Source organism: Typopeltis vanoorti, chromosome 1 (assembly GCF_054136105.1).
Source record: "Typopeltis vanoorti isolate ZY-2024b chromosome 1, IOZ_Tvanoo_1.0, whole genome shotgun sequence".
NCBI lineage: Eukaryota > Metazoa > Arthropoda > Arachnida > Uropygi > Thelyphonidae > Typopeltis > Typopeltis vanoorti.
The window spans coordinates 161,562,785-161,580,349 of record NC_143549.1 but is presented as its reverse complement, the minus strand read 5'-3'; the positions used below and the strand labels follow the sequence as shown (position 1 = coordinate 161,580,349).

Genomic DNA, 17,565 nt, shown 5'->3' with positions numbered 1-17,565 from the left:
AATAGCAACTTGCTCCCTGTGGTAAAAAACACACCCTCCGCAACAGCTACTATACTGCAGAACACACGAAAAACAATCAGTTTTATGATGTCCCTGAATAAGGTACAGAGACATTTGCAGGTGAATCACACGTCCCATCCCACAGAAACTGCTCTATAGACTTAAGCAAAACCATATGCTGCACTCGCAACGTATGATTTTGTTTGACACCACCCCATCGTGAACGTGCTAAAACCAAGAAATATATAGTGAATGAGTTTCAGATATTATTACGGTTGAAGAGAATTAGCATTTAAACTCAACTGTTGAAATGAGAGCCAACTCAATTGTCAGCTTGCTTGATCTTTTGTTAATACGGCACCAATCACATGCATGTCTTCATAGCTGCTCTATCTCTAATGGTCTACACAACTGCTGTCTGTTTTGAGCTCTGCTTTCACTTGTCATTTGTGAAGGATTCTTCATTACATATTTCAAGTCATGTAAATTTCTGGTAATTTTTGCTTGAAATAATGGGAAAGAAGATGACGCTATTTGGGTAGATGGACTTTGCCGATGCACACAAGGAAACTGCTCTCAAGGAGTAGCTGAATAGGAGCTTTTTATTATCATACCCATTTTCAGTTTTTTTCTGAAAATTTTAGTTTCCGAAAATCCCTGCATATATCTTGCACCACAATTTTTTTGCTTTAATTTTCGGAAAAAAATGCAAATGAGAGTTATATTCGAGTAAATACGGTAATTTTTTAAGCTTTCAACAGATAACAGATACAGGTAGCTGTAAGCAACAAGAAAACATTGATATTGTATCCTCTCATTAATGAAAAATTATTTAAATTAAGTAAAAATTTATAGCATCTATAAACTTTGTTCTATTAAAAATAAATCATTTTTTTTGTTTACATGAACATCTAAATTCAAATCAAATAGACATTTCCAATGAAATACTTTTTATTTATTTATTATTATTTTGATAAGGGGGTACTTGGTAATAATGAAAATTTAAGAAGGGGTACACAGATATCTGAAGTTTGAGAAACACTGTAAGTCCATATCCTTTGCAGAAATCCAGCAGATACCATTATTATTAGCCTTGCCCTCCCTCCAAACATTTTTATATGCCTGGTGGGATTCACTTCCTACTTTGTTGTTTAGATCTCCAACAATTACCATTTTTTTCATTTTATTTATGTCAGCTGACTTTCTTCTGATTAAAAACTCCTCTGCTTCTTTCTAAGGAGAATCATCTCTGAAACCATAGGCAGAAGTAAGTTTCATTGTCCATATAACTGTACTTGAAATTGCCTTACAGGTAAGAAGTTTATGTTCATATTTAGTATTGAATGCTATCACTACCTACTCCTTCCTTTTCTTGATCTTTGGTAATATCTAACCTGTTTTTATCTTCTATGTTTCAGTGACGCCAATTATGTCTGTGGTACTTTTCTAGTTCTTTTACAAGCTCGATTTCCATTCATTAATATTCTTCATATTGACAGAGGCTACCTTGTTTTTCTGACATTGGGCTTGAGTCAGCAACTTTTTAGCAGTTATTTTTCTGAAAATGGCTATCAAATGACCATTGAATTAGGATTGAAAGTTCAAATGATGTGTGTGTGTGTGTGTAGTGATTTCTGACTCATGACTTTTTTTGACTTAAAACGAGATGGTCAGAACAGAAATCCACTGTAAGTAAAGGAATAAGTAGATAAGTAGCCCGCCTGTTGGCCAAGTGGTTAGCATATCCACATTCTAGCCAAAGGCTGTGGGTTCAAATCCAGATGTGGGCATGGATGCTTGTGATTGTCTTTGGAAATACTAGTGGTGGTGGTCAGCGGTAGATAGCATCGGTGTAGTTGCGGTCAGTTGGTGGATTCAGCGGTGGAGGCAGAGTTGTGGAACAGGTGCCCTCCCTTGATGAGTCTTTGGACTCCCTGGAGGTGTCTAATAATAATAATAATAAAATTACTGTAGTTAATCAAGGTGATATAGACTGCTTGTAGAATTATTTAAATATGCTGACAGGAAGGGCAAAAGATAAGGTTGCCAGTTTAATGAGGAAAAGTGTACTTATGCATGCTGTAATAAAACAAGATGCGTACCACATTATTAGAAAGGTTCTTTGCATCAGAGAGTGCTCAAAGGAATTGATAAAGCTAGGGATTTGGAAGTGGCGGTAGATATGGAGAGAGCCCCTGTAGCTCATTTAGTATGGATGAAGCCCTTTGGTTGGAAAGACCTGGGATAAAACACCATCTATGATGCAAAGAACCTTTATCAGCGCTTTTCAATTCGAGATGAGGTAGCTGGTTTCATATGGGTTTTTGATTATTGATCATGAATGAAATATATACATATAAGGCAGTGTTTCTCAGCCTTCTTTCATGTGTGCCCCAGTTTTTAATATTAGTTTTTGTTTACCCAATCTCACCTTCCCCCTTGTAATTCTTGTGTTGAGGCACTAACAAAACCCGTAAAAGTTATTCAAACAATTTAAATACGTCACCAAATCTTTCGAAAATGTATAGATCTGGCATCACTGCACAGACCATTAAATCATATCGGCCTTTCAGAAACGTTTGCGATTTCATCACGGGAAGTCCTGAATGTTCTGAAAATGTTTCTGCGAGTATAAATAAGGCTTGAAATGGCAAGATGGCAGTGGCACTATAACAAAGACCAACAGCGAGAAGTCTATGGTCGGCGTTATTTTACTCCTATTTGCAACAACTGTGATACACGGTATAAAAACATATTTTCTAGTGTAGAATAATGGATAAATTTTTAAATGGACATAAGTGGGCATCTGACTACTGTGGAGTGTCGACAGCAACAAATTCAGGTTAACAGAATATCACTCTGAAAGTACAATCAAGAAAGTGTGTAGCAGAATATTTAGATTTTGGTTTTAAAAGACTGAAGTAAATGATGAAGAAAGAACACTGCGTTATTTGTTCGAAAATTTTGGTAGCTGATAGCATGAAACTGAATAAACTTAAAAGAACATTTGAAACACTTCAAAAGGAGTATATTAACAAACCTTGAGGTCTTTGCTACCAAACTGAAATGTTTTGGAAAGCAAAAATCTAGCATTAACAAAGCTTTTTCTGTAAATGAAAAAGCTTTACTAGCATTTTACAAAGTTGCATATAAAATATACTAGGTGCAAAAAGCTTCACACTATCGGAGAAGAGCTAAATCTGCTAGCTGCGATTGATATTTTGCGAACTATGCTTGGAAAAAGTTTTACTAAACAACAAGCATAGTTCGCAAAATATCAATCGCAGCTAGCAGATTTAGCTCTTCTCCGATAGTGTGAAGCTTTTTGCACCTAGTATATTTTATATGCAACTTTGTAAAATGCTAGTAAAGCTTTTTCATTTACAGAAAAAGCTTTGTTAATGCTAGATTTTTGCTTTCCAAAACATTTCAGTTTGGTACCAAAGACCTCTCAAGGGTTTGTTAACATACTCCTTTTGAAGTGTTTCAAATGTTCTTTTACGTTTATTCAGTTTCATGCTATCAGCTGCCAAAATTTCATAGTGTATACCTCTATTAAATGATACTGTTGCTCAGCAAACTGGTGATGTGAAAATATACAACAACTTTTGTCAAAGATTTGTGACCAGTTATTCTCAATTCAGCTTGATGAGGCAACAGATAGCAACAAGAATTGTCATTTAATTGCTTATGTTCAATTTTGTGATGGATTATCAGCAGTTGAAGAGTTATTGTGGAAGGTTTAAATGTTTACAAGCCCTTATGAGGGAAAAATCCCCACAATGTATTTGGACACATTGCATGATTCATAGAGAAGCTCTTGCTGCAAAGGAAATGAGTCCTGGTCTAAACATTGTGTTAACAACAGTTATAACTGTGGTGAATTATATAAAAATGAGATCCTTAAAATCAAGACTGTTTACTGAACTTTGTAAAGACATGGCTTGATCAGAATATTCAGCATTACTATTTTAATGCGAGACAAGATGGTTATCACAGGGAAAATGTTTACAATGTGTTTACGAATTAAGATGAAATAGCAATCTTCTTGGAAGAGAAAAATCAAGAAGAAGCAGAGACCACTTATTTGTGATGAAACTGAGCTACTTGGTGGATATATTCGAGAAACTAAATATATTAAACCTGTAACTCCAAGGAAAAAATACACATATCTTAGAGATTAATGACAAAGTTAATTGTAAAAAACTAGAGTAATGGAACAAAAAGGTAAAGCAACAAAAATTAGACATGTTTGCAAATGTGGAATGAATTTATCAAAACCTACAAGGCAGAAGAGCAACATGTCAGTTTTATTTGCAACTACTGAGAATCATTTAACAATGTTGACGAAGAATTTTAGAAACTATTTTATATCCGACGACAACATAATGGCAATGTACAAGTGGGTTAGAAAACCATTTCAAATTACCCCTGAAGGCTTCTCATTTGAAGAAGAGGAACAATTTATAAGACTTCACATCAAGTGGTGAAATCAAAAGACAATTTGCATCTAAATCACTGTTTGAATTTTGGGCCAGTGTTGATAAATTTCCTCGTTAAAGTCAAGAGCTTTTTGTGCACTTTTGTGATTTCCAACATCTTACATTTGTGAAATCGGGTTTTCTGCAGTGGCTGCCTTAAAAACAAAATACAGATCTCGGTTAAATATAGAAAGAGAATTATGAGTGTCAATTTCCAATGTATCACCATCATATGAAAAGATCTGCTCTGCAACACAGGCCCAAGGAAGCCATTAATTTTTGTTATTGTTTACTTTTAATTAGCTGCTTGGTATATTTTGCAATATTGATACGTTCCTGTAAGTGTAACTAGTTTATTCAACACAGTGGATTTTATATATTTTATAATTTTATTTTCAGTGTATTTTATGTTTTTGTGTCAATAAATAGTTTCATTAAATACTATGATTTCAATAAAGTAGTTTTTTCGGTTTTTCCTTTGATTTTCACTTTCTTTGTTTTCGTCGCAGCCCCTCCCCCTTTTAGGTATTTCGTGCTACACACATTAATAACTGACATAAGGTCTTGAGAAACAAGTATCTTAATGGAGAAATAATTGAGGAAGTCAGCAAATGCGAGTACCTGGGATGCATTACAATATGAAGAATTGCTGTTCAGAAGAACGACTACTCTCTGCAACCAATATCATAAGCAATCAAAATATCCACAAAAAACAGAGATAATTTTTTATAGATTTATCAACAGCAAGAGATCTATCTAAAGTCTGGAAAGGAGAGAGATCTTTCAGTACAGGAGAGACATACAAATGGATAGGTTCTAGAAAGATCAGTAGAACTGACAGAAGACAGCTGAAATAGTTTGGACACAGAAAAAATTGAAAGGACTTCTCAAAACAGTAAAGTCCCTGTGAAAAAGAAGAGTTGAAAGTGTTTCCACTTGGTTATACTATAAATTAAAGATACCAAGAAATTATATAATTGGTTTAATCCTTTATCCAAGTGTAAGCAAACGGATTTGCACCTTAATTATTTTCAGGACTAGGGCAACTCATGGTAAAGGTGTGTGAGTTCACACCACTTGCCTTAGTATCCTATAATTCTATGCATTATGAGAAGGGTCAATATCCAGACCGGTTTCGACCTTTATTGAGGCCTCATCAGTGGAAGCCACACCCAGAGGTGATACCAAGGTTGAAGTAATGCAGAAGTCATATTTTTATACGAGGCGCCAAAAGGCGTCACACCTTATTATTAAAACACTCTGGATCAGAGATAGTTGTTGAAAGTGTTTTATAACCACGAGTTGCTCTAGTCTTGAAAACAATTCGGGCACAAACCTGTTTGCTTACACTTGGATAAAGGATTAAAGCAAGTGGAAACACTTTCAACAACCATCTGTAATTCAAAGTATTTTAATAATAAGGTGTGGCACCTTTTGGCAACTTGTATGTAGAAATATGACTTTTGCATTACTTCAACCTTGGTATCACCTCTGGGTCTGGCTTCCACTGATGAGACCTCAATAAAGGTTGAAACTGGTCTGGATAATGATCCTTCTCATAATGCATAGCATTATGCATACATGTAAGGATATGTGCTTTAGATTATGGGATACTAAGGCAAGTGACGGTGAAGTCATACACCTTTACCACAAGATGCCCTAGTCCGGAAAATAGTTCAGGTGGAAACCTGTTTGCTTACACTTGGATAAGGTATTAAACCAAGTATACTAGGGTGATCTGAAAAGTTCTCGGCTTTGACCATAGATGGCAACATTATCGGAAGGATTTTTTTTTCTAAGTTGGTACATCTGTCATAAGCATCAAAGTTAAATTGCAAGTAATTTTATCAAGTAGTTTGTTTTATATAGAGCTGTCTGAAGCAAAAGTGTTGTCTGTATCCCTTTAAATGGATAAAATTGAGTATTGTGCGGTTAAAAAATTCTTCGTAAAAGTAGGTTTAAGGCAAAAAGAAATCATTCAAGGTTCATAAAAGTTTATGGGCACTCCTGATGGGCCAAAATATTATTTATATTTATAATAACTATTTTTGTCAGATATGTAGTCTAACTTATAAAACCCTGCCCTTCTCCTTTGCATTACTTTTTACGAGATATGTGGATGAAGTTTCATGTATTGGAGATCCAACATGTATAACTTCCTTACAAACCTCACTTAATAACTTTAGTAATAGACTAAAATTGACTAGAGAATCAAAATGTGAAAAATCCATAATTTTTCTAAATTGAACATTAATTAGATCCAATGACCATATACAAAAATATTCCACAAACCCACGTAGCAGGAACTACCAGCACTTTAACTACCATCATCCATGCTCCATTAAAAAAATCATTTATTCTTTCACAATTTATAATCATGTATACATTTTCCACCTCAATAAGGAAATTAAAATATTAACACAAATTTTCCAAAAAAAAAAAAAAAAAATCCTATGTGATTAATAAATCATAAAAACCAGCCAAAATTCAATTAAACCATTCCTCAACCAAAGAAAATTTTCCAATGCATAATATAATAAAACTACCATATTTCAAAATACTTATAAAATGTTTAAATATATTTTTAAGCACACAGACTATAAATTAGCTACCCTTTTAAAACCCACCAAATTTCACTTAAACAGGGAAATATTGAAATACCACAATGTGGTCTACAAATTCTTGTCAACATGATTGCAAAGTCATTACACTGGCTCGACGATTAGATCTCTATGGTTGCAGCTACAAGAACATTTTGCAACTGTATCATACCCATTCCTGAATATATAAGCAATAAAAAGAACAAAAACAAAATAAAAAATCAAATACCAGTAAAACTGAAACTGTGATCCATGTGTTTGAACAGAATTACATTCCTAAAATGGAAAAAGCTACCATACTTGACCTTCAAGAAACCATGTTAAGAATTTCAGAAACCACAGCCATGAGATGTGACAGCAATTTCATAAATGTCTATCGCCACTATGTGATCTCAGAGAGAGCAAGCTCCACTGTATTCAAATATATCTGAGATTTACAGCAATGAGGGAACTGATGAATATAAGCAAATTTTACAGACTTCACCTTTCATTATTTTCCCTCACTCCTCTGAAGACAACTCTGAGGTCAAAATGACCAATACACCATAATTTTTATTTTTGTTAGTTCATTCTTGATGGAAACTCATCATGTCACACAGTATGTATTCCTCTGTTTTCTTTTGTTAAATCTTGAATGAAGAGATTTCATTAAGAAATATTTCATTCAAGTAACAAATCAACAAGGATATACTTGTATATAAGTAGGATTGTAAATCACTTGAAAACTTAAAATTAATCTATCTTGACATTAATGAAAATATGTAAAGAATGTAAATTACTTAAAAACCTTAAGAATAATGCATCTTGACATTGAGTGATTCTATATAAGAAAATATTACCTATCTTTCTATGTTAACAACGGGAAAAATAATTTTATGAAAAATATGTTAGCATGTAAGAATATGAATTCAAAGTGCACGAGCCAGACACTAGGATTAACAGCATAGCCTATGGCAATCATGTATGCACTGCTCATATCTTTCTTTCAGTAACTGATACCATGGAACCAAAGATGGCATTTTCCTGAGTTAGTTATAATTTTCAGCTTTGTAGTTTGGCATGTAATGTGATCTAATTTGAACAGCTATATAATAATTTACTTCCAGGAAAGTACATCACAATCATTGTCACCAAATGGTGTAAAATAGTCACATACTGACTATTTAACAGATCATGATGAAATCTAATACTCTTTGATCATCAGTTCCTTCTTTAACGTGCTGCGTGAGAAGTTGTCTTGCAACAACTGATTAAATTTATCATCATTATTAATGATTCTTCGCTCAGTACCCATCAGAGTAAACTAGCAATGAATTTCCTTATCCCCAATCCTACTAACCTCTACTTCATAACCGATAGCCTCCAAATGAATGCTATATGGGACATTATTACCATTAATGTTTTTGTGTTTCTACACCAAATGGAATCAAGTCATCTGATATCATTAGTAGTTCTCACCCTCCTCTTCTATCCCTTCTGTCATTCCTAAAAATACAATATCCTTTACACTCGATCCCAGTTACAAAATTTGATTTCTGCAGCCAGGTTTCACTAATGCCAACAATTTTAGGCAACAACACATTCAATAAAGCAATGAACTGAACCCCTTTGTTCCTGATGCTTCTGGGATTTGTGTATAAACATAACAAATTGTACCATCATTTTGTATTTTGGTTTAACCAATAGGAATACAATTTGGTTGGCTAAATCCCAAATTGCCAGCCCATCCTCGTTCATTCAGTATCTGAGAGCTGGGTCAGAAGTAGAACACTTGACCAAAGACTAGAGACTGCAGATATGAGAGTCCTGAGAAAGATTAGAGGCGTGAACAGATGGCATCAATGGTAATATCATATTAAAAACGAGAATATTAGGAAAGAACTTGACATTATCGGCATCCAGGAATGCGTTAGCAGAGCTAATCTCAGGTGGTATGGTCACTTAAACAGAATGGGCGAGGAAAGATTAGCAAAACAAGTGTTCTCTGCCAAGTTGGCAGGAAAATGACCCAGAGGAAGACCAAGATGTAGGCGGATTGATACGGTACAAAGTGCCTTAGACGATAGAAATATAAGATCTGGTAATGTTGGAGTCTTGACAAGTAACAGACTGATTTGGAGGAAAATTGTAGATAGGAAGTTAGTAATGATGTAAATTTTTCATGTAGTACTATCATATCCTGTACAACCCTTGAGGGTACATGGCAGGAATTTGATGATAATGATGACATAAAAAATTACCATTTGGTCTATTCATATACTTAGATCTGCAGTCCCCTTTGCCCTATTGGACAACTTTCTCTTTTCCCTCCCCAGATCTCAGAAGATCCAAACCCATAAGATATATTTCCATCCCTTTGCCTGATGCACAACCATGCTCAATATCATTCATATCACATTTGCATACAATACAGTAGCTTACAGAGTCTCACCAAAGGTCCCATGATTTTTAACTTTTTCTTACACCTAATGCCAAATCTATTCAAGTGCATGGGGATTTTGTGGTATCACATATCAGAAATGTAAAAACAGGTAGCAAGAATAATGAACATCATTACACAACCATGATCACAAACTATGAATTAACTATATACCTGCGTCTTGTCTGAGGGACTCCGTAATTTCCAGCCTGCAAAATGCCAAATGTACACTGATAACCCATTCTAATTAAACAGCGTAAAGTCAGTTTCAACACCATATTCCGCTTGAAAGAAACAAAGTTTCGTACATTTTCTAAAACAAAGAACTTGGGCCTGTAGTAGTCACAGTAGCTTAGGTATGACACTATTAAAGAGTTCTAAAAGAAATAAAATAAAATTTTTGATAAATAAAAGAAGAAATATGAAAGGAAAAAAGAAAAATAATAATTCAAAATATTTCCAGCAATTTTCAATTAAAGATATGTATTTATATTTTCTCCACATTTCAAACACCAAAAAGAAATATGAATGGGAAAAAAAGAAAAATAATTCAAAACATTTCCAGCAATTTTCACTTAAAATATGTATTTATATTTTCTCCACATTTCAAACACCAAAAATTGGTATGATTATTATCATTACCGTAGATAAAAATTAAATCAAGATAAATGTCTCCAAATCCAGCAATTAATAACGGTGAAATGCAGTTTCAGGAATTCAGTACAGGAGTCCTTCAATGAATTTTCAAAATCTATCACCTGGGATTTGTGTATAAAAAAATCCCAGGTGATAGGTTTAAATTAGGTGGAAACTATTTTTAACTCAGTATCCCAATGCATTGGGATACTGAGTTAAAAAAGTTTGCATTTGCTGTTATATAGTACTTTATGCCTTATACTGTGTATGTATGTATGTAATGCATCTATTACATTAAAAATATCTTGGAATGAGGAAGATGATAAATCTAGTCTAATGTGCCTTTATCACCTTGAAAGTCTCTGTGTACAACCACATAGCATGTTGATATTAACACTTCACGGTATTAACAACACCAACAGACGAAACAATTAAATTAATTTACTGAAATGTACTAATTTGATGTATTTCTACCCCACACCCTCAGAGCCCAAATTACAACTGTGACAAGCACAAAGCTGTCAAAATATTGAAAGTTTATTTTGCACTTGGTTAGACTATAATAAATTTAGTTTAATCCTTTATCCAAGTGTGAGCAAACAAAGTTTGCTCTGGTCTGGGTAGTGGCCCTTACCTTAATGCATAGCATTATACATATCTGCAAGGAGATGTGCTTTGCATTATGGAAGATAATGAGATAGGAATGATGAGATATTGGTCCACCTTTGCTACGAGTTTCCCGGTGTTGCACCACCTTACCTCAGTCCTGAAGATATTTTCAGGTGCAAACTTTGTTTGCTCACACTTGGATAAAGGATTAAATTACATTTATTACTGTCAAAATATGTCTGATCAGTATGAATCAAAATATGTCTGAACATTTTGTTGTGACTGATTTGCGTGTTTCATTTAATAGGTTAAAATTACAAGTTAGGTTCATATCATGAATATCATTTAAATATTTCTGGTTTATTTTCAATATATTCATCTTCCTTGAAACCAATACATTTTTCCCAAACTACTGAAACTCGTATTTGCTTCTTTATCTCTAAAAGAGATAAAGACAAGAGAAACTGTAGTACAAAAGAGAAAATGCTTAATTAAATAACCTTCTCTCTTACACTCACTCATTTGAAATTTAAATTCAGGAATTTAAAAAATTCCAACAAATTCCTTTACTAATTCTCTCTAGAATTAAACTGTAGCCTTTTTACTGCAGTCAATAAAACAGGAAACACATTCCTTTAGTAATCCTCTTTAGGATTTAATAACTATTGCATTTTAATACAATTAACTCCAATAAAGGTATCCTTTCACTCTCGAACAAATTTAGTGCTGTTTACATAATAGGGAACACATGTGGCCTTTGTACTGTGAATATAAATTATCCTCAGAAATATTTACCTCACTCCAGAAAGTTAAACACGAAGAGAAAATACTTAAGAGTAAACTGCAGTTCTCTAAACACCATCTTTATTAAGAGTATTGTTCATATCCTTAATTGAATAATAGTTTTCTTCTTGTCTTCAGTGTTCTGTAATACACACACACACAACTTTCTTTTAGAGAGAAAATGTTGCCTTCATTTCATCTGTTGAAAGAACAAATGCAGGGTTATATTCAACAAACAGTCCATACCTTGTGCTAGAACTTGCTTTCTCCAAATATGAGCTGGTGTATTTCCTTTATAACAAAAACTATATTTGAGAGTCCTTCTAGATTACCTTCTGGTTGATGAACAACAATATGAAAGAAATAACCACTTCAGCTAAATTCATAGGTCTCCAAAAATCACACACATTAATTAACAAATTACTTAACTACTTAATTACTTAACTTAAATTACTTAACTGCCTTAACAAAACAACATTTAAGGCCTTCTTCTATGTTATCTTCTGGTGGTTGCACACCATTTGAAAGAAATGATTACTTTAAGATAAATTTACAGGCTCCAAATACATTCCAATAACCTTTTCTCTTCAACTATGGCTACCTCATAATTGCATGTTTTACTTAGCCATGTTTCTTCCTCTCCATTCTGTTTTTTTCCCTAATATTCTGCTCACATGCACATTGGCTTCGAACTGCCATTACTGGCTGAAATGTAGCATAGCACTTGAACTATGAGTATTTTCAAGTCCATTACATAATGCTGCAGAAGTTAACAATACATTATGGCATAAAATAAACTTAAAACTGATTTTAATAAAAATCACATTAATTTTTCATTCATTTCATAGATACAAAAATAAGTAATTTAATTTTAACGCTAAATTAAATTTGCAACAGAGTACAGTAAAGGGAAGAGGATAGTAATTATGTTTAACCTCATCTCTTTCCAATTCTTTCATTACAAATGTTTGATGCATAAGTCACCTAATAAAAAATAAAAATGTAGTGTATCTGAATGAAACTCATCACATACTCCATAAGGCAATCCAATAAAGCACTGGAAACAATTCAAATCTAACTAAAACAAAATTAATGTTCTAACATGTGGTATGCACCCTCTATAGGCTGGATAAGTCTGATTACCTGGTCTCAGAATGACTGTATCCCAGATCTTTGGCAAATTAACACAACCATTTTTGTTGAGGTTGGAAAGTGCTTCATAACAGATGTAGATTCCAAAAATAGCCTCTCAGACCTATAGCAACTTCTATGTAATAGCAATGTTTCATTCCATTTAATCCTATGTGAAGGAGTATCCAGAGCATGAATTAGCAATCCTTGACTACAGATCATTCTAGATGTGTGTTCTTCAAGGTGGATGTCAACTGATCTACCACTCTGTCCAAAATAGGCTAAACTGCAGGCACAATAAGTTTCGTACACTCCAGGATGAGTAAGAGGATGAAGTTGAGCTTTAGGAGAATGAATGATTTGAATGTGGCATGAACATCATATTTGCAGAGAACTTTAGCCATCTTTTCTGATGTACCTTCAATATATGAGATGGGAACAGCTTTGCTATGATCCTGTGTGTTGACTGTAGGAAGAATAACAGTGAATGCAGTATTTTATCTATTTTATATACGTTGCAGCCACTGGCTAAAAAGGTATTAAAGGTCCTGATCTCAGTCTCAAGGGTTGTGTTGGAACAAATAGTCCTGGCTTGGTGCCTAAATGTTTTGAGGAAGCCATACTACTGGCATGGGCGATGATGTGATTGTTTAGTTAAATACCTTTCTGTATGTGTGGGTTTTCCATAAATAAATGGAAAAGGATAACGAGTCATTTGGAAGTTGTATCTAGAAAGGAAAGACAGTCATTACTTTCTTTTTCTATTGTGAAGGTTATTTTAGAATGTTGGCTGTTAAGATGTGCTAAAATGTATCTAACTTGTCTGCCACAAAGCCAAATCAGAAACACCTCAACATAGCACAGACAGATCAACGGTCTGGCTGTGCTATGTTGATGATGACCGAAACAACTGAAGATCTCCTGTCATCCCCTTTGCAATATCACTAACGTGTAGATTAAATGACAATGATCCAAGGACTGATCCCCAGGGCATACTGCTGGTCACCCCCATATACCACTTTCTGATACCTGTTTGTAAGCCACCTACTTATCCAAGTGAATAGTCTTCTTCTTCGTCTATGTAAATACCTAATATTTAATTAGGTATTTACATAATACAGAATAGGGCAGGTTTTCTGGGCTTGCCTATGTTTCTTTTTCCTATTTTCTGGCTTTTATATACATTTTTTGCTATTCTTCCTTCTTCCATTCGATTAAGATCCGAACCACCTCATTTGGGCTTGTGTTATCAATTGGTTCAGAGGTGCAACTTGAAGGCGGTCTCTTATAGTTTGATTTCTTATTCGGTCTAGTCTTGTTTTTTGTGTCACTTTCCTGAGATATTTCATTTCAATTGTTTGTAGTTTATTTGTGTTTCCTGTTGTAAAACACCAAGACTTGCAACTGTATGTTAATGTTGGTACAAACACTGAACAGTATACTGCCATTCTGGGTAACTTCTTTCTTATCTAGGAGTGAGCCATTCATTGCATAGAATAGCTTTGTTCCCCCAGTTATCCTGTTGTTAATTTCTGTGTCTAGTCTACCATCTTCTTGTATATATTATTATTACGGGCAACTCCAGGGAGTCCTTAGACTCATCGAGGGAGGCCTCAAATCACATTCATCACAACTATTCGACATTCATACAGTATCTATCATACCTCGCCTTAAACTCATTCACTGTCACAGCATCCACCACAAACTATGGCAGCCCATTCCACTCATTCACCACTCTAAAAGTAAAGAACCCAGCTCTAACACCCTTATGCCCAGTTTCCATGGATGCCGCCTAGTCTTCCCACAACCAGCCCTGTTCTCAAAAATATCTTCTGAATTAATTTTATAGAAACCCTTCAGTAATTTGAATGTCTCAATCATATCTCCCCTCCTCCACCTATCAACCAATTTTTGCAACCCACAAATCCTCAACCTGTTCTCATAAGGTTCACTCCACAGACCTACTATCATCTTGGCCACTTGCCTCTGGATCCTCTCAACCTCCTCCCCATCAAGAAGAAACCTAGGTGACCAAATCTGGGCACAGTAGTCGAGATGGGGTCTTATAAAGGCTCGATACAGAGGAACAATAACCTGTTTGTCTCTGCTTGTCAACGTATTCTTCAGCAACAAAGTGATTTGATGAGCTTATTTAGTTATTTTAGTTATTATTATTTGACACCTCCAGGGAGTCCAAAGACTCATCGAGGGAGAGTGTGCCAACAGCATCGAACGATTGGCCCCCTTCCAACTACTAACCGCGCTCAAACTTTCTTAACTGAGCCATTAGTAGCAGAGGCTCTACCAATCGACCAACCTTTGCTTGGCAACTTTTGCAATGTGCCCCCTAAACTTCAACTCCTTATCCACCAACACTCCTAAATCTCATGCCTCATCAATTTCATGGAGTACAGTTCCACCAATGTAATAAACTGCTGCTAATCTTTTCACCCCAAAATGTATAACCTTACATTTTGCCATATTAAACTGACATCCATTCTCCTTAGCCCAGACCTTCAATCTATCCAAATCATCTTGCAAAATTTTGACATCATCTGCATTCACTATTGCCCTACCCAACTTTGCATCATCCACAAACAAATCAACTATTCCTCTCAGATCCTTTCCTATATCATTAATGAACAAATTAAACAGCAGTGGTCCAAGAACAGATCCTTGTGGCACACCACTAGTCACAGGCCGTCTTGTAGACTCTACTCCTGAATAAACCACTCTCTGATATCTCTCCAACAACCACCCTCCTATTCATCTCACCAACCCTATACCCATCCCCATACGCTCCAGTTTACTGATTAGAGTTCCATGTGGTATCCTGTCAAAGGCATTAGCAAGGTCCAGTAGAATCACTGTAAACCCATTACCCTTATCCAGTTCAGCCGTCACTGTGTTATAATACGTGAGCAAGTTCTGAGGCATGACCTACCCTTCACAAAACCATGCTGTCCCCGATACAGTATCCCATTTTCATCTATCCAATCTTGTATTTTCTTCTTGACTATTTTCTCCAAGACTTTGATAATGATTCCTGTTATGCTGATTGGCCGGTAATTTTCAACAGCAGCCTTGGAACCACCTTTATGCAGCAGAACTATTTTCCCCCTCTTTCCACCCCCTTGGGACTGAACCAGACCCGAGGCTCAAATTAAACAAAATGGTCAAGGGCACTGACAATTGTTTAGCCGCTTCATGTACGACACGAGCTGGTATACCATCCAATCCCACAGATGTATTGACATTGAGGTTCTGTAATAGACCAGTTACCTCAACTTCATTCATCACAATTCCAGTATAAGCTGTTGGTTCTTCCAACAGCTTATACTGGATGATATACTCTTGCAAAGTGCTCACTCAGTAATTCCACTATATCGACTGATTCGGTTATCTCCCTACCCTCAGCATTTTTTAAAATCATTCTGCCATGAACATTTTTGCTTTTACTTGCAACACATTGAAAAAACTGTTTGGGATTCTCTATAGCCTGCATGGCCAATTTTCTTTCCTAATGCACTTTTGCTTTTCTTACCACCCTTGTTACCATCCTGGCCTGAGCTTTATACTGTTCCTGCACCTGCTGGTCACCTTTCTCCTAAAATTCCCTCCAGAATTGTTTCTTTTTTTTTGCAGTTCAAGGTTAATAGTGTTATTCATCCATTTAACCCCTACTTGATTTATTATTCAGACTCTTGGTATACAGTCAACCATTGCCTCCTGCAAACACTTCTTAACCACCTCCCATGCACTATCAACATCCAGCCCTTGCCGTTTTACATGCCATGGCATTGAGCCAAGCACACTCCTAAGCTTGTCATAATTACCAGCCCGGTAATTCCACATGTACCCTGTCTTAATTGTAAATTCCACTCCTTTAGCCACCTCCCAAGTCATGACTTTATGATCACTCTCACCAATTGGTGGCAACATGGTCATGTTCGTTACAGCCACATTCTCAAATGCAATTACTAGGTCAAGCACTCTCTACCCCCTGCTATTTTCCACTACATGCTGTCACAGATAGTTGTCCCTTAATAACTGCATAAAATCCAATTCCTTCCTCCTACGTGCCCTCTCCTCTTTCCAGTCAATGTTACCATAATTGAAATCACCCATAATAATTACCCTCCTTCCACTCATTTCTTCTATTTGCTTATGCATACTATCCCCACCATCCACTCCATCACCCGGTCTATAGCAGCACCCAATTGTATATTTTGTTCTGCTGGATTCTATCTCATACCAAACAGCCTCAAATGTGCTTTTTTCCCCATCATGCAATTCAACTTCTATACTCCTTGGCTGCAACTCATCAGCTATCATCAATAACACTCCTCCTCCCTTTTTATTCTCCCTGTCACTCCTGAACACGCTATACCCATCGCATTCAATCCCACTAGCTTTATCATCTTCTGTCAGCCATGTTTCACTAATACCAACAACCTGTGGCCTGGAAGTGCCAACCAAGGCCAAAAACTCTTCCTTCTTGTTCCTAATGCTACAGCATCAACATTTGGTACGAAAAAACAAAGAAAAGAAATATGACCATAAATAAAACTAAAACAATGATCGTATCTAGAAACCAATCAAAACAATGTAATAAAAATAGATAACCATCAACTGGAACAAGTTCACTCCTTTAAATACTTGGCATTAGTGTACATACATGATCCCAAGTATTTAAAGGAGTGAACTTGTTCCAGTTGATGGTTATCTATTTTTATTACATTGTTTTGATTGGTTTCTAGATACGATCATTGTTTTAGTTTTATTTATGGTCATATTTCTTTTCTTTGTTTTTTCGTACCAAATGTTGATGCTGTACTGCAAATCTTCAGCTGTATTTGCTAGAATCCCTACATTAGGGGTCGGGAATTGGCGGCTCTTGGCTGAA

At 35.4% G+C, this 17,565-nt stretch overlaps 1 protein-coding gene across 2 annotated transcripts in view; it reads right to left on the bottom strand.

Annotated features, from left to right (window-relative positions):
* LOC150110586 (DNA (cytosine-5)-methyltransferase PliMCI-like) overlaps positions 1 to 17,565 on the bottom strand; it is a 678,915-nt gene that overhangs the window by 104,746 nt on the left and 556,604 nt on the right. For both annotated transcript variants that reach the window (XM_090399829.1, XM_090399828.1), the window contains exon 29: positions 9,675 to 9,877. In XM_090399829.1, the coding sequence (XP_090255955.1) occupies positions 9,675 to 9,877 (203 nt within the window). The remainder of the gene's footprint in view (positions 1 to 9,674; positions 9,878 to 17,565) is intronic.